Here is a 23,037-nt window from a genome sequence, read left to right as displayed (position 1 = left end):
ATTGGAGAGATAGACTGCCTGAGGAGGAACCGTCGCTGATACAGGAAGGTGTTCTTGCACTTGCTTGATATGTGCATGGTGAATGCCTTCATCCTGTATAAGATCAAGAACAGGAAGCCAGCAAACTACTCTCTCCAGCGTTTTTCTAAGACTTGTGTGTACCAGCTACTTCAGCATTTTGGGCAGGTACTGCCATCAGGTCCCAGGCGCCACTCACACACACCTCCAGACCGCCTACAGTGCCAGGACTACCTTCAGCGACACCGCCTGGAGCCACTGCCTAGCACTGCCAAGAGGGCAAAAGCACTGAGGAGGTGTCATGTGTGCAGTCACACTACCAGGCAAGACAGAACATTTAGGCGCACCTCCTTGCAGTGCAAAGAGTGCAAAATTCCCCTCTGCGCTTACCCGTGTTTCTTTGACTACCACAGCCTGACTAGATATTGAAAATAAGGGTAAGAATCTTGTAAATAATACTGAGAGTGACAGTGATACAAGTGTTTAGTTTTCTTGTACGTACTGACAGTGACAGTCTGTTGAGTGTAAATTAGTGTATGTAGTTGTAAAAGCACTGACAGTGACAGTGATTTCAGTGTAAATAATTGTACATAGTAATAATATAAGTATTCAGAGTGACAGTCACTCCAGTGTAAGAAGTTGAAAGCATATTTTTCTATTCTATCTTCTGACAGTGACAGTTTGGTGTGTAGAAAATATTATTTTTATAACAAATGACAGTGACACTGATGAATAAGGCACTAAACTGACAGCGAGAGTGAAAGTGAGCGACAGAAATGAAGTGCGAGTGGCCGACAGGAGCGAGAATAAAGTGCCTGCCGTAAAGCAGACTAAAATCGCGCCGCGGTGGTCTTTCTCATTCCCGCTTCACAATACTGGCAGTGACAGTGATTTTTATGGCCATAATAGTGCCAAGTGAGCCTTTGCGAAGTACTATGAAGGAAAATAATGTAGTATACGAGTTTTTTGCTGTGAAAAGGGAAATCTGTGTTCAGTGACGGGAAGACCGCCGACGCGCTGCATGTCGGCCGGACGCTCCGTTGATTGTAGCCTTATTTTCAGTGCTTTTTGTACAAATACGGATTCCAAACTACCTGTACGTTGTTGTATAAAGTGTACTGTGACAGACTGAGGCTGTGGTAGAGGGGAAATCGGGTTGCTGGAGGTGTGAAAGTGAAAACTTTGTTGCCCAACTTTGCAAGTCTCCACAAGTCCTTTGGTAGTCCACGAAAGCTCAACACCTGTCTCAGGAGAAAGCTGAATGTAATATATGCCATAAAAATTTTAATGTTCTAGGGTTAATCTCAGATTTTTGGCAAATAGTTTCCCACAGGTACTCAGACCCCGCTACAACCCCGCCACACGGGGGGGGATCAGCTGTACACAGCCGCGTTTAAAGGGTTAAATAACTCATTTCCACTGCTCTCACTCTTGACTTGTGTCCTTCCAACAACGTCCAAGCTTCACTTCCATACGTTAGAGTTGGTATCACAATACTGTCATGTAGTAACTTTTTCACTTCCATGCTCACTTCCTTGTTTCTTATCACTGCTTTCAAAGACCCAGCAACCTTTCTTCCCTGAAATACCCTTTCAAGCACATCACCCTCCAAACCTCCATCCTTACTCATCACGCTACCTAAGTACTTAAACGTACTCATATTTTCCAATTCCTCACCATCCAACCTCGCTGTACATTCACTGACTTCACCTCTCTCAAAGACCATCACTTTACTCTTCCCTACATTCACCTTTAGATTCCGTTTCTTACACACTCTCCCAAACTCATCCACCAAGCCTTGCAGCTCCCCTTCGTCTTCACTCAACAACACAGTATCATCTGCAAACAACAGTACAGGGAGTTTCCAAACACTATCCTCTCTCACCAGGGCCACTCCAACATCCACTACCCTACCTTGTACCTCTTTTATTGCCCAATCCATGTACAGATTGAACAACCACAGAGACATGACACATCCCTGTTTCAAACCAACTTTCAAAGAGAAAAATTCACTTAGTTCACCATCCACACGCACTGCAGCCTTCGCACCATCGTACATACTCTTCACAGCATTCAACAACTTCCCATCTACTCCATATATTCTTAACACTTTCCACAATCCTTGTCTATTCACCCTGTCATATGCTTTCTCCAAATCCATGAAAGCCGCATATAACTTCTTTCCCTTCTCTAGAAATTTTTCCACTAATGATCTAAAAATGAATATCTGATCTACACAACCTCTTCCCTTACTAAAGCCTCCCTGTTCTTCTCCAAGTAATTTCTCTGTTCTTTCTCTAACTCTGTCAATAAGTATCCTATCATACACTTTTCCTATTATACTAAGAAGACAAATGCCCCTATGATTACCACACACTTCCTTTTCCCCTTTTCCTTTGTACAAGGGAATAATTATACCTGACTTCCAATCCTCCGGGTCTCTACCTTCCTCCCAGGCCAATCTGCACATCTTCCACATCCATTCTACTACTATCTCTCCCCCATGCTTCAGCATTTCACCACACACTCCATCAATTCCTGGGGCTTTCCCCGATTTAACTTTCTTCATTGCTTCCACAACTTCTATCCTACTGATTTCTTCCTGTCTTCTCAACTCCCTCCTTCTCCCAGCCATTCCCCAGCCACTTATACTCGCATTACTTCCATCCTCTACGTTCAACAATTCCTTAAAGTGTTCTCTCCATCTGCTCACTTTTTCTCCCTTCTCCACTAGTAATCTACCATTTTTATCTTTCACTCCCCTGCTAACTTCACTTCCACCCTGTCTTACTCTTTTCACCTCCTTCCAGAACATTTTCTTACAGTCCCTCCACTTTACACTCAAATTCCTTCCAAATTCCTCATCCACTCTCTTCTTACTCTCTCTTACTAATCTTTTCAACTCTCTCTTTCTTTCTACATATAACTCTCTCTTCCGCCTCTCAACTTCTTCCACGCCCCTATTTCTCATCCATTCATTGTATGTTTTCTTCTTTTGTGCCACAGCCTGTCTCACCCTTTCAGTCCACCACGCTGTTCCTTGAACCCCCCTCCGTCTTCTCTTCCTTCCACACACCACATCACATGCTGCACATATTTCTTCTGTAAATATCCTACACACACCTTCCACGTCTCCCATCTGCTCTAATTCATATTTGCCCAATCGTTCCTCCACTTCTCTCTTATACTCTGCTTTTTTCTCATCTTCTTGTAACCTTTCCACTCTCCTTGCAACTACTTCTTCCTCTCGTCTTTCCCTTCTTCTATTCCTCCATCTTACTTGAATCATAATTCTGGCCACCACCAAGTAGTGATCAGAAAGTCCACTCCCCCAACGTCTATAAGCTCTTGCATCCATTACACATCTTCGCATCCTTTCATCCACACACACATAATCAATCATTGCCCTCCTTTCATTCAGTTCACCACCCACCCTTCTCATCACTCGCCATGTATACCTGTGGATCATTTTATGCCTGAAGAGGGTATTGGCTATCACCAACCCCCTTCCAGCACAAACGTCCACTAACGCACTCCCATTCTCATCTATCTCAGCAGGCACACCCCACTCACCAACTATTCCATCCACCTTCACATTCCCAACTTTACCATTCATATCACCGATCAAAAACACTCTCTCATTTCTTCCAAACTTTTCCATGCACACTTCCACATTTGTCCAGAACTCTTCTCTCACTCTTCTCGCACGATCTTGCGTTGGCGCATACACACACACAATTGCCCACATTTGTATTTCAACTTTCAACTTTACCCACACAATCCTTGACCCAACTGATCCATACTGTCTTATGCTCTTCTTCCATCTTTTACTCACAACTGTACATACTCCTTCCTTTGCCCTCTCATTCTGACCTACTCCTGCACATACAGTATACCCCATCCATACTCTCATTCCCTCACACTTTCTCCTCTCCATTTAGTTTCTGTTATTCCACATACATCCACTTAAGCACCCTCAAGCACCCGGACAATCTCTCTCTCTTTCACCTCATTGTATTTTTACAGGAATGAGTCAAGCTCGCACTGTCCCGTGTCTTAAACCATATTTATCTTACATATCCTTAAATTTGTGAATTGTTTTGGCACACACTATTTCATTCGGCAGTGCATTCCATTGATCAATTGCTCTGTTTGGGAAACTGAATTTCCTTACGTCTTTATCACCTCTCTTCTTATGCAGTTTTTTGCAGTGTCCTCTTGCTGATGCTTCTCCATATGTTAAGTACTGTAATCATTTATGTCTATTTTCTCCTTCCCTGATATGCACTTATATAGCATTATCATGTCACCTCTTTTCCTTCTCTCCTGTAGCGTCGGTAGATTCAGTTTATTTAGTCTTGCTTCGTAGCTTAGGTCCCTTAAGCTTGGTATCCATCTTGTAGTGGCCCTTTGAACTTTTTCAATCTTGTCTATGTGTTTTTTTGAGATGAGGACTCCAGACTACTGATGCATATTCCAGGGTTGGTCTAATGAATGATGTTATTATCCTTCTTAACATGTCTTCATTTATGTATGTGAATGCTATTCTCATATTTGCAAGCAGTGTATACATGTTCCGTACCTTCTCACTGATGTGGTCAGCCGGAGATAGTCTGTTATTGATAATCACACCTAGGTCCTCTCTTTCTGATGTGTATAGGGTTTTACTTCCTAATGTATAATCCCAATCAGGTCTTTTTCCACTTTTATCAAACTTGATTACATGACACTTGTCCACACTAAATTCCATTTGCCATATATTACTCCATTCATGAAGTTTATTTAATTCTTCTTGTAGCTCTTTACAAGAGTCTGTGTTAGTAATTCTCCTTTGTATTTTTGCATCATCTGCAAACATATTCAGATAGCTCTCATTTCCAGTGTCACTGTTTATATCATTTATACACACTAAAAACATGATTGGTGCCAGCACTGAACCCTATGGTATTCCACTAGTCATTTCTTTCCATGATGAGTAGTTTCCTCTTAGTACTGTTCTCATTTCTCTTTTTATGAGAAAGTCTTGCATCCAACAAAACAGTTTGCCTCGAATTCCTCCTTGATGGTACAGTTTCCATAAAAGTCTTTGGTGTCGTACTGTGTCGAAAGCATTCTTGAAATCTAAATAGATACTGTCCACCCATCCTTCTCTTTCCTGTATTGTGTTTGTTACTCTGTCATAGTAGCTCAACAGATTAGTATCACATGATTTTCCTTTTCTGAAACCAAACTCTCTCTCTGTTATCATACTGTGTTCTTCTAGATGATTTACCCAAGCTTTTCTTATAAGCTTTTCTAATACCTTGCTTACAACACTGGTCAGTGATACTGGTCGGTAGTTGAGTGGATTTTGTCTATTTCCTTTGTTGAATAAGGGGACAATATTTGCTTTCTTCCAAATATCAGGTAGTTTACCTTGACTCAAGGATTTCTTGAAAATTAAAAATAATGGTTTACTTAACTCTTTTGCAAATTCTCATAGTACCCAACATGAAATTTCATCAGGACCACTTGCTTTTCCTCTGTCTAATCTACTTAACTCCTCCTGTATTACTTCTTCTGCTATTTGTATATCTGGTAGTATGTGTGGACATGCATGTTCCACATAGTCCTTCTCAAAATTTTTTTCTTATGTAAAAACTAATTGGAAATTCTTATTTAGTGCTTCACAAATATCTTTGTCTTGTGTATAAGTGATTCCCTTGTCCATAATGGATTGTATTATATCTTTTACTTTGGTTTTGCTTCTGATGTAGATGTAAAACAGCTTTGGTTGATCACCACTTTTATTTATTATATCCTCCTCAAACTGTTTTTGGGATTCCCTCCATATTCTTGTATAATCGTTTCTTGCCTGTTTGTAATTATTATACGCCCTTTCACTATTGTGTCTTCTGTATCTATTCCACAACAAATCTCTTCTTTCTTTTGAATTTTTACATTCTGTATTGAACCATTTGTATTTTCTTATCTGTTTCTTTGTGGTGTGGGATGTACTTCTGGACTCCTGTTTCATAAAATTCACAGAATTTTTTATATACAGCATTTAAATCTTGTCCTCTAAGCTCATTTTCCCAATCAACTTCTAAGAAATACTTCTTTAGGTCTTGATAATTTCCCTTTTTTATAGTTTAGGCTCTTTTTGTAACTTTCATTGCTGTTAACTATGTCATATGCTATCCTGAAGTTGTAATTTACTACTGCATGATTGCTTTTGCCGAGTGGAGGGTGATATATTAAACTGTCAGTATCATTTTCTTGCCTAGTAAATATTAGATCTAGCACTGAAGGTACATCGAGTCTTCTTTTTCAGGTGGTTTCCCTCACATGTTGCATTAGGAAAAACTCTTGCACGAGATCCAGGAGCTTTTGGTCCCAACAGCTTTCTTGGCTAATTATATCTAGAGTATTCCAATTTATATTTGTATTAAAATCTCCAGTTAGTATAATTCTTTCTGATTTCTCTTCCATTTTATGTAGTAATGATCTTAAACTCTGAATTGTACTCTCTGCCAGGTCCTCATATTCATCTCTTTCTCATGTGTTTGATCTGGGTGGCATGTACAAATTGGCTACAATTACTTTCCCTTCAGATGTGTTGATCTCTACTGCAATCAGTTCTACTTGTGAGGGTATATCTAGTTTTATTTCATTGACTTTTAGATTTTTCTTAGTTAATATTATAATTCCTCCTCCTTTTTTAAATTTCTGTCTCTTCTCCATATATTGTATTCCTCTAAGTTTAGTATGTCATTGGATATCCTTGGTGTTAATTTTGTTTCAGGTAGGCATATTATTTGTGGTTCATTTTCTCTGACATAATCATTCATCTCTAGTAATTTAGATACCATTCCATCCACATTTGAGTACATCAACTTTATCATCTTGTTTATATACTTGTCATGACATGGTTCTACTACCTTCCTCCTTTTTATTCCCTCCTGTTTGTGTACCATTTTCGTACCCGCAATCCTATTACTTTGTAAAAAAATTTCTTCTTCTCCTCTTCTGATCTTCTCTCATTTTTTGTTTTTGCTTCCTCCCTCTTCTCTTTCAGTAATTCCAGTTCCTCTTGTGTTAGGCATCTTTTTATCCATACATTTTTGAACTCCTCTTTTTCCATAAGATTCTTTGCATTTTTTAGTATCTCCTCCACAGTGTTTACACTCTGGAAAGTCACCTTTAGAGGTCTTGTCTTGCTTTTCTCGTATTTCCCTAACCTTTTGTGTTCCTCTATGTCTTTACTACAGATTTCCTCTGATACTTCTTTCGGTAAGCTCATTACATTTGCCATCTCCTTTTTGTCTCTTGTGATCTTGTTTTTTACTTCTTCCTCTTCCATACCAGTGATTACTATAGATTTGTTTACAACTACTGAATCTCTGACTAACTTTGGATTGTTTTGGATTATTCTTTTTACTTCCTGTTTAATGCTTTTTTCCTCCACCCTTGTTTTTAAGTCTTTCTTTACTTTCACCATTTCAGCATACGTGGTTTCCACATCATTTTTATAGCTTTGCACAGCTTCATTCACCTGTGTTATCTTCTCCTCAATATCACTGCTCTGGTCTATCAAACTGCTTACTTGCCTAATTGTCTCTGTATCATTTTTGAACTCTTCCATAACACTCTCGTGATTGACTACTGTACTTGCCATTTCACTCATTTTCTTCCTAAGTGTACTCAACTCCACAGTTAGTTCACTGATGGTTGTGTCTTTCTTGTTGGCCTCCCTTCCTAGTTTTTCTGTTTCTTCCTTTTGCAAGTGCATCTGCTTCATTTCATCAATTTCATTTTTGAAAGTCATTTCCAGTTTGCGTACACATTCAATCAGTCTATTGTGAGTCTCCACTTCAACCAGTTCTTGATAGAAATCATCATCTTGCTTTCTACCTTTATCCCTTTTCTTTTCCAAATTTGCTTTACTAAAGTATGTGTCCATTTTGCATTACTAAAAGCACAGAGTACATGTACTTACATTCCCCGGGCAGCTGTAGTCAAACCAACCTCAGCTGACTGAGCGCATTCTTTCGCCTCTCTGTTCTCTTTTCTGTTTGAACAAGTCTTGTTTAAACTTTTTATTATTTTTTTTCTTTTAATAATGAAAAATCATTTAGTCTAACCTGGTACAGAGCTTGACTCATATAAAGATACTAATTTAGGTAATGCCACTGGCCATGCTGGCTCGGTACGGAACGCCGACGTCGCACTTCTGCTCTCTCTGACTCCGTGTGTGTGTGTGTGTGTGTGTGTGTGTATTCTTATCTAATTGTTCTTACTTAATTGTATCTTACAGTGTGTGTGTGTGTATTTACCTATTTGTAGTATACAGGAATTGAGCAATGCTCGTGTTGTCCTGTCTCCATATCCACATTTATCAAGTCTACCTTTACAAACATGAATGTTTTTCTCATGCACCACCTCTTTGTCTAAGTCGTTCCAAATATTTAAGAATATACCTAATTGTGATATACACGGAATGTACTATGCTCGTGGGTTTCCGTCGCTGTTTCTCAATAAGTCGAATTTAACTTTAAACTCGTTTAAGTTTTTAGACTGGACGATCTCTTTGTCCAGGCTATTCCATAAGTCTATACTTCTGTAAGGAAAGCTATATTTCTTGATATCCTTCAAGCAGCTTGACTTTTTCAATTTCATTCCATGTCCTCTTGTTGCTCTCTTATCCCATACAAACAGATCTTCTTTGTCAATTTTATCTACTCCCACCATGGTCCTGAACACCGCAATCATGTCTCCCCTCTTTCTCCTTTCCTCTAACGAAGGCAAATCCAGTTTTTCCAGCCTCTCTCTGTATGACAGGTCTGTCAGACTGGGGACCATCTTTGTTGCTGTTCTTTGTATTCTCTCAATCTTGTTTATATCTTTCTTTTTGTGTGGGGACCACACTACCGCTGCATATTCTAACCTGGGGCGGATCATGGCCACTATCAATTTTTTCATCATTTCCTCATCCATATAATGAAATGCTACTCTTATGTTAGTCAAGAGCTTATAAGTCTCTCCAACTATCTTGTTAATGTGCTTTTCTGGTGACAAACTATCTTGGACCAGCACTCCCAAATCTTTCTCTTCTCTCCTTTTTGTGATTAATTCATTACCCAACAAATAATTCAGTGATGGTCTCCTGCTACTTTTACCCATTTCCAATATTTTACATTTCTTTACATTAAATTTCATTTCCCACGTCCGGCTCCAATTGTGTATCCTATCCAAATCCTCCTGCAGTATTTTACAATCCTCCTCAACCTCTATCTTCCTCAAGATCTTTACATCATCAGCAAACAGACTCGCATAACTGTTCACTCCATCTACCATATCATTTACGTAAATCAGGAACATTACTGGCGCCAACACTGAGCCTTGAGGGACTCCACTTGTTACTTCCCTCCATCCAGACATCTTTTCCTTTATTACTGTCCTCATTTGTCTGTCTCTCAAGAAGTCTCTCATCCATTCCAGAAGTTTCCCCTTTAGTCCTCCTATATATTCTAGTTTCCACATTAGTCTCTTATGAGGTACCTTGTCAAAGGCCTTCTCTAAGTACACACAATCCACCCAACCATCTCTCTCCTGTACCACATCAATCGCTCTTGAGTAAAAGCTCAACAAGTTTGAAACACATGACCTTCCACTTCTGAATCCAAACTGACATTCAGCCAAAATATTCATCTCTTCCAGATATTTTATCCATCTGTCTGTGTGTGTGTGTGTGTGTGTGTGTGTTTACCTCGATGTAGTATACTGAATTTGTGCTAAGCTCATGTTGTCCCATCTCAGTATCATAATTATCCAATCTACTTTGAAACAAACAGATTTTCCTTGTTTCCATGATGTCCTCTTCCAAACTGTTCTAGATGTCTACGCCTCTGTATGGGAAACTAAATTTTTCGTATCACTTATACATCTATCTTTAATTTATATCCATATCCTTTTATCCTTCCTTCATCTTCCACAAACAGATCTTCTCTCCTCCATCTTTTCTAATTTTCTATATCCTTTAAACATCATAATGAAATCTCCTCTCCCTTCCCTCATGCATAGTGTTTGTATTTTCAGCTTCTTCAGTCTCTATTCATAAGACAGTTTCCTCCAACTAGTTGCCATCCACTGTATCTTATTAAGCTTTCTTATACACTTCTTTAAATGAGCTGATTATATCACTGCTGCATATTCTGATTTCAATCTTAACATGAACACATCTCCCTCAACATCTCATTCATTTAGCTGAAAGCTACTCTCATATTATCCATCATTCCACCTGCCATCCAATGATCTTAATAATTTGTTTGTTTGTTTATAGATCATCCTGCACTGGTAGTTCCTACTTACAAACAGTCGACTTACAAAATTTTCCATCCATCCATCCATCATCCAATCCTACATTGCTCCATGAGGAGCGTAGCAGCCCGGGACTAGGCAGTTGGTCCCAACATTTAAGATGAGAGTGACCAGCCTCACTCATCCCTGAGTGGCATTACATGAGCAATCAACCCCAACCATCCCTTGGATAGAAACCTTCACCAGTACAATCCGACTGGAGAGCAATAATTACCCATTAAACCACCAGGTGCCAAAATTTGGTTATATGGTTACCACCCAGCATAGTAAATAGTTTCCTGGTGTACAGGAAACCATTTGGCTTGTCACTCAGTGTAGAGTCACCCACAGGCAGAAGGAAGACGAAAGAATGAAGGAAAGAAAGACAGAAGAGGGGTGTGAAGTTACCCGTAGGCAGAAGGACAAGGAAAGAATGAAGGAAAGGAAGACAGAAGATGAGGGATGGAAAGAAGGATGGAGGAGAGGAAAGGGCAGACACCTGACAGCAGCATTACATCGAGTGGATGGTGAGCGCCCCCACCTACCATGACAAAATTTTCGACTTTACAAATTTAGAAACTGTACTCCCCCACCCCTGCTTGTACAAAATTTTCGACTTTACAAATTTAGAAACCGTACTCCCCCACCCCTGCTTGTCTCCCCTCCCCATCCCCCCGCCTACCTCCACCCCAACTTGGTGCGCTGCCAGCTGCCTGCCTCTCAGTTGCCCAGAAGCATCTCACACCAGATGTCCTACATACATTATTTTCCCGCATTTTTTTATTTTTTTTTATTTTTAAAGTGTCCAAATCTAGGCATAGGCTTCACAGCCTGCTCTCAAGGCTCAGTAGTCTTCCTTCATACCATACACCTCTGCATGTCACCACTTAGGTGCTTACACCCACCATCCATATTGAATACATGTTAGGGCTGTCTCATACAGGACTGGTGTATTAGTATTAGCGGGAGCATTTTTATGACATGTCAGCGGGTCTTCAGGTAGATCAGTAAAGTCTGACTTTATGAAATTCAAATCCTTAAACCATAAACTGCCCCAGCGGGGATTTAAACCTGGGTCCGGCAGGACTACAGGCAACCTCTCTACCGACTGAGCCACTGCTGTCTCATGTTTTAGCAATGGCATTGTTTATGAGGATAATAACATTACCTGTGGTGTTTCTGTGTCAGTCTCTATTGATTGAGTAAGGTATATGAGAGTCTGGGTTTGGTTTGGGTCTGGAATGCATCTCTGGCTTTTTTTCAGTATCTTATGGGGAAAACTGCTTTGATATCCAACATACTCACAGACCGAATACTCCCACTGGTACACAACAATGCCAAACATCGGAGTATGGGTGTACTGTCCCGACCTCCACACTCTCTCAATCCCATCCTCCCACCCAATATTTCCAGTATCTAATTTTGCAATCAATTCTCTGGCTTTCTTTTCCTCAGTCTCTTTTCTTTCAGCTTCATTTCTAATTTCATCTTCTTTATCTCCAAATACAATCACATATTTTTTCCTATCTACTGTCTCACTCATTAAGTTCCCCTCTTTCATATTACAGTACAATCCCAGTTAACCGGCTGGCTTGGGGAATTTATCTTCCCGGTTACAGATTTTTCCCGTATTTCTGATTTTCAAGTCAAATCTATACAAAGGCTATCACAGCAGTAAATACAGTTCAGGTACTCACCAGTCACATTAGGGGTTACACTAAGAGATTCCGCCTGAAAAACTGCCTTGTAAACACACACCATGGTCATAATGGACTTGCGTGCAATGTCTAGCAATTTGCAGTACTGCAAATTCCACCAGTCCATTGTTTACCGAATTACTGTATTCATTATATGTACTGTACTCATAAAAATTGAAAAATAAAATAAAGAAATAAAAGCTTGAACATTTATTAGTGAACTGATGATGTGTTAAGACTGCACTGTAGAATTATCACGACACCTGTGCCCTCACGTGAGTTTGTTTACATTTCCGACTGTTCTTCTTCTTCCCCACTTGACCTCCATCACTCCACCCCTCACCCGCCACTCGGCTGTTTTGCAGAAAATAAAATAAATGATGTATGTATGAAATGCAGGCATATTATTTATTTATTTTTCTTCCAACAAAGTAAACTTTCATCCTTATTAACATTTATATTGAGTCATTAGTGTTTTATAATGTTCGCCTTTTTCAAGTCTGTTGCATAAGTCCAGCTTCTGTTTCAAGGTAAGCACGATACGCTTATGTTTAGTTTGCACTTTAGGCATTTTGGAGTGTACAAATTACCGTCTATCAGTGGAACACAATAGCAAGAGAGCTTGTTTACTGTCTGGTGGCAAAACGCAGACTGGTGATTTTTGGAGGGTGTGGAGGATGACTGAATTCAAGTAGGGGAAAGAGGGGGAGAGGAGGGGTGGTTAAGAGGATTTGCTAGGGATTTACATTAGCCGGAAATGCTTTCACCTCGCTTTGTCTGACTTCACCCAGCCTCGCGTGACACGATCAAACTGCGGTTTGGTGGTCCATTCAAATTGGCACACAGTTATAACTTACTGACATTTTTACCAGCCCTTGAATTTTCCCGTTGTTCTGAGTATTCCGTTTGTCTGGATACCGGATAGCTGGGACTGTACTGTATAGCTAATACTCCTGCTTTAAAATTCACTTTTCCTTCCATTTCTTCTCTTTCCAATCTCTTATTACTTTTCTTTTGTTCCTCCATTATTTCATTTAATGCAATTTTTTATAATTTTAATCACCTGCCATGCATTCTGCATATTTGTTTGTGGCCACCCATCATGGGATTAAGGCGTCTGGCAATACACACACTGACAGATTTTCAACTCCTCTGTTCCATCCCTCCCCACCTCCTCCTTTTCATCCCTCTCAGCTAGTCTCTTCTCCAATGCTGTCAACTTTTCTAAGATATCCCTACCAAAGTCCTTAGATTCATAAATTACCATTCTTTCTAACAATTCTAAGCTCTCCATACCATCCCGCTCTGCCATCACTTCCTCCTCTAACTTTTTCTCCATGTCCTTGGATTTACCCTGAAGCCTTTAAATTTCTGGTGTTTCAGGATTCATCCTATTGCCACTAGATTTAACCTTTGATGTAATTTGGGTGCTACTCAGAAGTAACAGGTGGACAAGGTTGTTGCAAAGCCTCTGTTATCTTACCAGTGTTTTGTGGTCAGCTGATTTTTTGAATATGTTATGCACATCTTTACAATACAGATCTTCTATCTTCTTCTTTTTTCTTATTCTACTGATCTTTAAACTGATGTGGAGGCATATACTTAACATGAATATAGCTCTCCTATCCCACAAATCAAAAAAAATTTATGCTCCGTCCAGCTTATGTCCAATCACTCACATGGGCGCCACTGTGTGTTCAAAATGGTATGCTGGCATGCATCTGCGTAGTGTTTGTACGCAGGGACTGAGTTGTGATGTATGTGGTTGTAAATGGGGGTGAGGGGGGAATTGTGCTTGGCATGAGACAGAAGTGTTTGTGGATGTGTTGCATCGCTCACACACCGTTGTGCTGTGGCACTGTTTGGAATTTGTTAGCGTCGTGCATGTTATGTGGATCCACGCTCTGCAAGAACTACATCACACAGACCCACATGTATGCCTTAAGCTTACAATGTGTAGAGATTGAACAAGGCATATGCATCATGGTTGTTTCACTTAACAATACCCTCAGTACCCCTCACGTTAGATCACTTGCTAAAACCACCGCCAAAAAACTTGGATTATTGTAAAGAATCCGTAACTTCTTCACTGAGAAGCAGTTAACATTTATATGAGTCATGTGTGCTCTCAGCTCGAATACTGCTCACCCTCGTGCAGTGGATGAGGAGAGGCTGTAATAAAACATGTATACAAAATTCGGAACAGAGATATAAGAATAACTAATAACAGCAATTACAAATGAACTACCACCCTATAAGTAAAATGGAATGCTGTTTCCCTTACATTATTCTAGAGATACTTGTATGGCAAATGCTCACATTAAATTGCATCTACTGTGCCACCTCTCCACACCTTCCCCCATGCTACATGGGCATTTGGCAGCACTTATGACCTGACTGTCACACATACAGTAAGACCTCACTTTGATGGACTAATTGGGGCTCAAGCCATTCCAAAAAATGCGAAATTCCGATTAAAGCAACATCCGGACTTCCCCCTGCCAATCCGGACTTTTTCCAATATATCAGACATTAATCCAGATCGCACGAACGGTTTATAACCCGCCGTGTCCTGGAGACGTGAATTCACGTCCTCACATGATGTGCACTCATATCCCGGAGACATAAATTAACGCAGCAACATTGCAAGGACATTGCAAGGTCCCTAATTTGCACAACTTTCAATTTTCGCGAGTGATTTTTGGCATGTATACACGGGACATCTTCCTCTACAAGATGCCAGGCAGGGACAATGCCTTACCCAGCATGACCTCTCCCCCCCCACATGACCTTTTCTCAGCAATTCACCTGTTATCAGTGACCTGGCCAGTAAAGCCATGTCATGCCACGGTACGAAATTCAGGGCCAGAGTGATTCTCCAATCGATGACAATGTGGAGGACAAACATTACAGTCAGAAATGATGATCAGGTAATGTGGCAAAAAAAGGCCAGGAATGGTGATGATTTAGTGAGTGAAACAATGCTTATAATGCCTATATTACCGTTTGAAAACCGATATACTCTCGTACTACATATAAATTTGTACCAAATAAATAAATAAATACCGTTTATGAGTGGTGAAGAATAGTTATCCTCCCACTGAACTCGTTTTCTTTGCAGCCAGCCTGATAGAAAACACTGTAAGGTCAGGACGTACTCCTACCTGGATCGAGTATTTTAAACCTCAGGTGAGCGATTTCTCTATGAATTTTCGATGTTTCTCACCAAAAGCGGATGTTTGAGCCAAAAAAAAAAAAGGCCCAAAAATGTCAGGACTGGGGCGTACCACTGCCCAGAAAACGTCGGGATGGGGCGGGTTAAATTGTTTTGACTACCACTGCGGTACTGTACTGTGTTTTAACTTCACTACATTAATCAAATGGTATAATATATATAATAATACTGTACTGTACACTCAACCCTCGGCTATCACGGGTTCCGCTACAGCGTATCTCGCTATCATCTATATAAAAAACTACCCAAATACCTTTATCATGCACTAAATTCCTGCTATCGTGCACCGCAAATGTTCGAAAATTTCAAAGAGGCCAGGCTCCAGTGATCTGCCCAGCCAACAAAAGCTTCACTCCGTGATTGGTCGTGTGACATCACTTCCAGCCGAGCGCTGATTGGCCACCCGACCGTGTCTCCTGCCCACCAAACCATTCAAGTGCGCGCCCTCAGACCATGAACAGTGACAGCGAGAACAATAACCTTTTTTATGACACGACCATGGCCAACGTACCCCCTCACCGTCCCCCTACCATCACCCAACGTAATGCTGCGGCACCTGGCAGGGAAATAAAGAAGAGGAAGAACCTAAGTTATGCAGATAAACTGGAAATGTGAAACTTATAGAGAATGGTGAGACCAAACGAAGTGTGGGGAAGAAACATAACGTCAATGAATCAACTGTGAGGGGTATTTATAAGAATCATGAGCACATCATAAAACATGCTCATTTTTAGACTATTATATGTTAATATGTGGTACAAAAAAGGTATCATAGGGGTAAATATTGAGGTCATGGCAACAACTAGAATTATTACCATAAGTTCTTCAATTCGGCTATCACGGTTTTGGCTATAGCGCAGCCATAGCGGGACCAATTGGGAGTGATAGCCGAGGGTTGAGTGTATACTGATAAACATATCTTTTATTTACCTTATTGTGGTGAACATAGCTGAAGTGCTCAGGCAGTCCGGACTGCTCCCCCGTATAGAAATTTAGTCCGGTAGCTCCTTGATTCCGATAAAAGCGAATTCTGGTCTATTGAAGTCTGTTATATTGAGGTTTTACTGTATTGAAGAACATCTGCCTATCAGAATTCATTTATTCCAAGAAAGGAACTTACTTCCTCAGATTAGTTTCCCCTCAAACCCAAACCTACAACACTTCAAATCCAACTGTTCAGATGAATGGATGAATGGAGGACACCAGCAATCTGGTGTATGGATCTTTTTTTTTTTTTTTTTTTTTTCCTTCCTCTGTTATATCTTTCTGGGGAAGGGGGGGGGGGAAATCATGAATAAGAAAAAGTTATCAATATGACAATGACTTCTGCTAGTGTCACATAGCTTTTAATTACCATTGTCATTTTATGGTGAATCATCATATATTACCACTATAAATGAACAAAGATTATCACCATTTCATTAATGATTACTATCACATCAATCACTGTAATATGATGCTATGTCATCTTCATTTCACTAATAAGCATAGTATATAGCTATAATATTATTATTTGCAAGATAATAACTGCAGTAAACTGCCTAACTATGTTAAGAGTTACGTGAGGCTCATAACATACAGAGGCATAGCATCCAGTATGGTAATTTAATCAGACAATACTGCCATACTGGACAAATTCCATATTGGACAAATAACAAACCTTATGGTGAAAATTATTTATATCAGACAAGACCCTGATTTAACCCCTAAAACGCGGCTGTGTACGCGCGATCCCCCCCCTGTGGCGGGGTTGTAGCGGGGTCTGAGTACCTGTGGAAAAATATTTGCCAAAAATCATAGATTAACCCTAGAGCATTAAAATTTTTATGGCATATATTACTTACATTCAGCTATCTCCTGAGCCACATGTTGAGCCTTCGTTGACTACCAAAGGACTTGTGAAGACTTGCAAAGTTGGGTAACAAAGTCTTCACTCTCACACCTCCAGAAACCCGGTTTTCTTTCTACCACAGCCTCAGTCTGTCACAGTACACTTTATACAACAACGTAAAGGTAGTTAGGAATCCGTATTTGTACAATAAGCACTGAAAATAAGGCTAAAATCAACGGAGCGTACGGCCGACGTGCACTGTGGCGGCGGTTTTCCCATCACTCAACAAACATTTCCATTTTCACAGCTAAAAACATGTATACTACATTGTTTTCAATCATATTACTTCCCAAAAGATCACCACGGCGCGCTTTTTATTCTGCCTTACGTCCGCCACTTTATTCTCGTTCCTGTCGGCCGCTTGCACTGACTGGGAAGAGCTAGAACTCGCCATAATCTCACTTTCAAAGCCTGCAGTAAACTGACACTAAACAGAGGCAAAAGCTAGTGTTACAACTGGGGAAACAAGCGTTTCCTAGTAGCATAAACTGCTTGTGAGAGGAGATCGCAGATTTACAGTTCTGAGCGCTCACAGCGCTGCCATGTATCACAGCCAGGCTGGCCGGGCCATGGTAGGGGGGGTACGGGGGGAAAACGCGATATTTGGCAACAACTGAGGTCAGTAGTACAAAGGTAAAGTATGCTAGTTGTAGCTAGAGGATGGTGGTACTGATAGACAATACCAGCTGGAGCCTGCTTGCCCGCGGTTATTCAAAATATACTAAAATCGCAAACGCGACGACCCGCCGTCCTGCCCTTATGGCTGAGCGTCGCAAACGCGACGATCAGCGTTTTAGGGGTTAAGGCACAAAAATCCCTAGAATGTTGTAAACGATGACAATGATGGGAAAGCACACAAAACTGCAATTCTGCATTATGGATAAAGGCAGGTAACAGGTAGGGGGGAAAGGGGAAATACTGTTCAAACATGCTATTATGGTGCTAGTACACTGGTGAGCACAAGGAGACTGACACTCAGTAACATCACATCTCCCAGCTGATGCATGTTCTCAATGGCTGTTTCTTGTTAACCCATACAATCCTGCCGTCGGCATGGTGCCAACAGTACAAAATGTCTCGATTAATCCCAGCAACGTGATGATGCTGACAGCAAAATTTGAGCACTGTAGCGCATCTCAAACTGCTTCAATCTAGCTAATTTTTTGCTAAACAGTAGCTTCATGTACTGGCAATACTGTGTTCAAGCAGCTGTAGTAGCCTACTGAGTTTGGTTCTGCATGGCAGGGTAACATCAGTTTGCCACTGTCCGTCATAGCGTCAGAATGTCACAAAAACCACGCCATTTTTCTGCCTCGTTGGGCTCGAGGAGGCTGTTGAAATTGTCACATGGACCCCTCTGTCCCTTCACTTAGTGACACTTCAGATGAGGAAGACCTGGATGACTTCTGGGGAGGAATATGAGCCAGTGGAGGATACTGAGAACAGGGAATCCCCCATTCTCCTCCCCTGTTCTCTCTCATCCCGCCCAGTTGGGTGGGAAAACGTCTCTCACAGCTTGGGAAACTGGGCTAAAAACACGACAGACAACCATCCTGCTCTTATTTCTCCTATGAGGAGTACTTTTTTTCGCTTTTCCTTGATTTATATCATTTTGAATTGTTTTATGCAATAAAAATTTTCTCCGTTTTTGGTCCGGGATTGGGTGGGTAAAAAATTGCAAAAATGCCTGGGATGGTACAGGGTAAGTGTCTAGATATGGTGCCTACAGACCTGCATTTCATGAACGTATGTTCCGTTCGAAATGAGGGACTGCCCATAGCAATGATGCTAAGTGCCAAATTACAAAAAACGCGGCAAATCGTGTTCAAAGTCTGGCGACTTTTAACTCTTCAGATCTAGTTTACTTTTAATGGGAGTGTCATCATATTTGGTCACAAACTATTTTAAGGCATCTACTTTTAAATAATGACGTGAAAATCACTGAAATTTGTAAAAATGGTTATGAATATACTTGATGTTTAATATTATGTCAATTTGTCAAAATTAGTGCCAAACTTTGAGTGCGATTTGCCGTGCCAAATAATTATAAAATAGTATGGTATAGTTGCTGTTGTTTACCTACTGTAATGGCATAGAACATAATTTCCACCTGATTACTGATTGCTAAATAGATACAAAACTGATGAAAATGATTGAGAATGTTACCTGGAAAAGTTATAAGCATAAAACTACTTCAGTAAGCCCTTGCTATAATATACTACAGTAAGACCTTGCTATAACAGACTAATTGGACCCCTAGCCATTCCGAAAAAAGCGAAATTCCGATAAAAGCAATATCCAGACTTCCCCCTGCTAATCCGGATTTTTTCCAATATATAGGACATTCGTCTGGATGGCACCAATGGTTTTTAAACTGTTTTCATTACCACTGTGGTACTGTACTCTATTATACATTCACTACAATAATCCAATGGTCTAATATACTGTATGTACCGTATATAATAATACTGTACTGTACACTGATAAACATGTCTTTTATTTACCTTACTGTGGTGAACATAGCTTACATGGTCAGGCAGTCCAAATTGCTTCTGGCTTTATCGGACATTTTTCGATATGTGGGAATTTAGTCTGGTGTTCGTCAATTCTGATAATAGAGAATTCCGGTCTACTGAAGTCCGTTATAACGAGGTTTTACTGTATTACAGTAACCCCTCCAATATCCGGATCAATAGAGCCATAGGCAGGTCCGGATAGTGGTCCTGTCCGGATATTGGGCCCCAGCTTATGGACTAGTACTTATGGACCCTAAGTCTGAAAAACACCTATACAACTCCCTCTGGACATGCATTGCACCTATTTAAGACCCAAATCACACCAATAAGGGACATAAAAGACTGAAATAAATGCAAAAGAACCATAAAATGAGGTTTTAGAGGTGAGTTTATACAATATTAAACATTCTGGGTACTTACAAGTCCCTTCCTCTTGGACTGGTTTGAACCGCCAGTTTGCAGTCCACAGTTAATCCTCTGCACTCTAAATTCTAATTTCTTAACACTGCACAACACTGTAAATTCCCATGTGTTCTAGTGGCAAGGTATTGCAGTTTATTCACTGTTTATTCACAAAAAACAAGCACCTGTGGCTTGCACTGTTATGAGTATCTGCTCTCCATCGGAGTTAAGCTGTGACTGTTGATGTTGGTGGGGTAACAGAGTTGCCAGATCGCAACAGCCACATTACCAATCTCCTCAACTTTCATTGTCAAATATAACTTTTCATTACCAAATTCGTAAAGCTAGCATATATTCTTCACTAATTATATATACAAGTGGAAATACATGTAATCACTCTCCTTATAACTAACACCATGTTGATTATTTTCACACTATGTAGGGTAGCAGATTAATCAGAGAGAGCAAACAATCCACCATCTCCATCCTGTGTATCCTCATACATGTGATAATGCAATTTGGTATTGCATTATTCTAATTCATTACCAAACGAATTTTTCATTACCAAATTGGCCCACACTTGGTAATGAAAAATACCAAATGGCAACCTGACAGGGGAGGGGGGAGGGGGAGGAAGGAAGGGGTGAAGGGACCATGGTGTAACAGCTGTTTGGCACCAGGCGGGAATTTCAAATTATGGGAGGGAAAAAAGTCAGATTTTTTTCGAATTTTTTGCGGTTTTTGGCCCATTTTGGGAATATTGGATCCCAGGAGGATTATGTCCGGTTAGTGGGGATGTTCGGATATTGGGCGTTCGGATATTAGAGGGATTACTGTACTTTCATAATAATAACAACGGTAATAATAATTATAATAATTATCATAATGAAAAACCATGCTATAGCTACTCTATTCTATCTAGAATGGTTGATTATTGACATTAATAACAATAATAATAACAATAATTAACAGTATGAATGTACTCGCACTGAAATCATCATTGTAGACTGTAGAGACTGTTAATGTCACTACTCACCACCTAGTACTGTAGTGTAGTGTTCTGCTATCATCTATAATCCATAATCGGTCCAGGTCATCATCAAGCATGGCAAGTCGGCAACTATGCAAAACAATGTGGTCAGGGAATGCTTCATTAACGTAACCGGTGGCTATCCCGGCAGCCAATCAGAGATCAATGTTAGGATGACTGAGTTATCATTGGCTCAGGACATCCTGGCTGACAGAAAATGCGTGCTCCAGGAAGCTGGGAGATGCTTTCGCTACTATACGCATACCAGACTGGGCACATGTGGCCAAAATCTTGTTAGGGTGAAAAAGCTACCTTCCTTCAAGAACATTTCAACCTTATTTTCAGTGTTCTTTTGATGGAACATCCAACCACAACCGTTAGAGGAAGGGTCAGAATAGTTATATACTGTACGTCATCAAACAAATTTTGTGGTAAATGTCGGTCAGCACCGTTTCTATGCGCAGCCCCTTAAATAAAGTCCAATTATCCAAAGGTACATATTGCATAAGGGTAAGCATAAGCTAATGGTATATTACCAGTATGATATGCTCCCTACATTTCAAGTGAGTTGGTGGAGGATTAGTGCCCCTCCCTGTAAAACAAATAACTCAGAGCCATTGGCCACACCGTGCAGGATTATGGCGTCTGGCAATAGATAGATAGACAGATAGATGAACATACTCTGTTCATCTCTTAAACTGATCCAACCTGGTGTTACTTACCTTGATTCTCGGTTCTTTTTTGCTGTGACTTTATCAGCATCTGCTCTGCCGACCCCAAGGTGACTGTTGCCAATGATGTTACCCTCCTGCTGACCAGTGGATATATTAAACATGGTCAGCTGCCCATCCATAGTTGCTACGGCTACTTGTTTCCCATCAGGACGAATATGGACACACATTCCTAAAGATAAAAACATCACCATCATCATCATCATCCAAACACAGTTTAACTAATACATGGAAACAAAGAACCTAGAAATAAAAAGGGAAAGTTATAGGAGAAACAATTAGAGACAGTCCAATGAAAGAGGCTATACATCCATTCACTCACCATTCAGACTTTCATATTTTCTGCTCCACCACTCAAACATCCTTATACTGTACATTACTGTACTGTAGTTACAGTAACCCCTCTATCTGCATGGTTGATGTATTTCAATATGACCTTATTTTAAAGGACCTGTTTATACCTGATTTCAAAAATAACAGACCCCTTGACCCTACTGGAGAACTTTTATTATATACTGAACCACAGCTCAGTATAGGGAGGGCATCTGGGAATCTACAGGACAAATTTGTTAAACACTAAACTCAGGCCTGCAATTTTCTCTGTTTTTCATTATTATCTCTTGAGATGAAGACCAATATTAGTTCTGTATTGCAAACTGATCTATTATGTATCATGGAACACAGGCCAAACCCATACAATGCTGATTTATTAACAATTTATTACTAGACTGTTTTTCATACAGCAGACCCTCACTATACTGGACTAATGGGTGTGTTCACAAACTCAAGAGTTGCCAGTGATCACTGGGTAATTTAATTAGGTACTCAATCAACTACTCCCTGCTCGCACAGCCATATATTCTCTACAATCCCTTCCATGATATTTAGTGATGAAGAATACATAAATTCTTCAGTACTGTAATCACTGGTTACTATACCAGTTTTCTATATATGATTTACTAAGTAAACTACAACACAACAGAACAGTTACAAGAATCCAAAAAATGGCAAGTGGTCTGTTAGCATTCATCACATATTATTAGACACTTCACTGCATGTTTAACTTGAAATGCCTGTCATTTACTTATCAAAGATATTAATGTTTCATCTGGCAAATGCTGAAGAGAAAGTACCGACCATACATTATAAGTAAGGTGCAATTTATGAAGCTGAAACCAA

At 40.2% G+C, this 23,037-nt stretch overlaps 1 protein-coding gene across 1 annotated transcript in view; it reads right to left on the bottom strand.

Moving 5' to 3' along the window:
- The window catches only part of LOC145414694 (periodic tryptophan protein 2 homolog), a 632,863-nt gene that overhangs the window by 177,718 nt on the left and 432,108 nt on the right, over positions 1-23,037 (bottom strand). The window contains exon 13 of the mRNA XM_080284215.1: positions 21,850-22,030. Within this exon, the coding sequence (XP_080140341.1) occupies positions 21,850-22,030 (181 nt within the window). The remainder of the gene's footprint in view (positions 1-21,849; positions 22,031-23,037) is intronic.

The sequence above is a fragment of the Coenobita brevimanus genome, chromosome 100 (assembly GCF_032717465.1).
Source record: "Coenobita brevimanus isolate Jiangsu-jjx chromosome 100, ASM3271746v2, whole genome shotgun sequence".
In the NCBI taxonomy this organism is placed as follows: Eukaryota; Metazoa; Arthropoda; class Malacostraca; order Decapoda; family Coenobitidae; genus Coenobita; species Coenobita brevimanus.
Note: the sequence above shows the minus strand (reverse complement) of the source record. Positions and strands in the feature narration are given on the sequence as shown.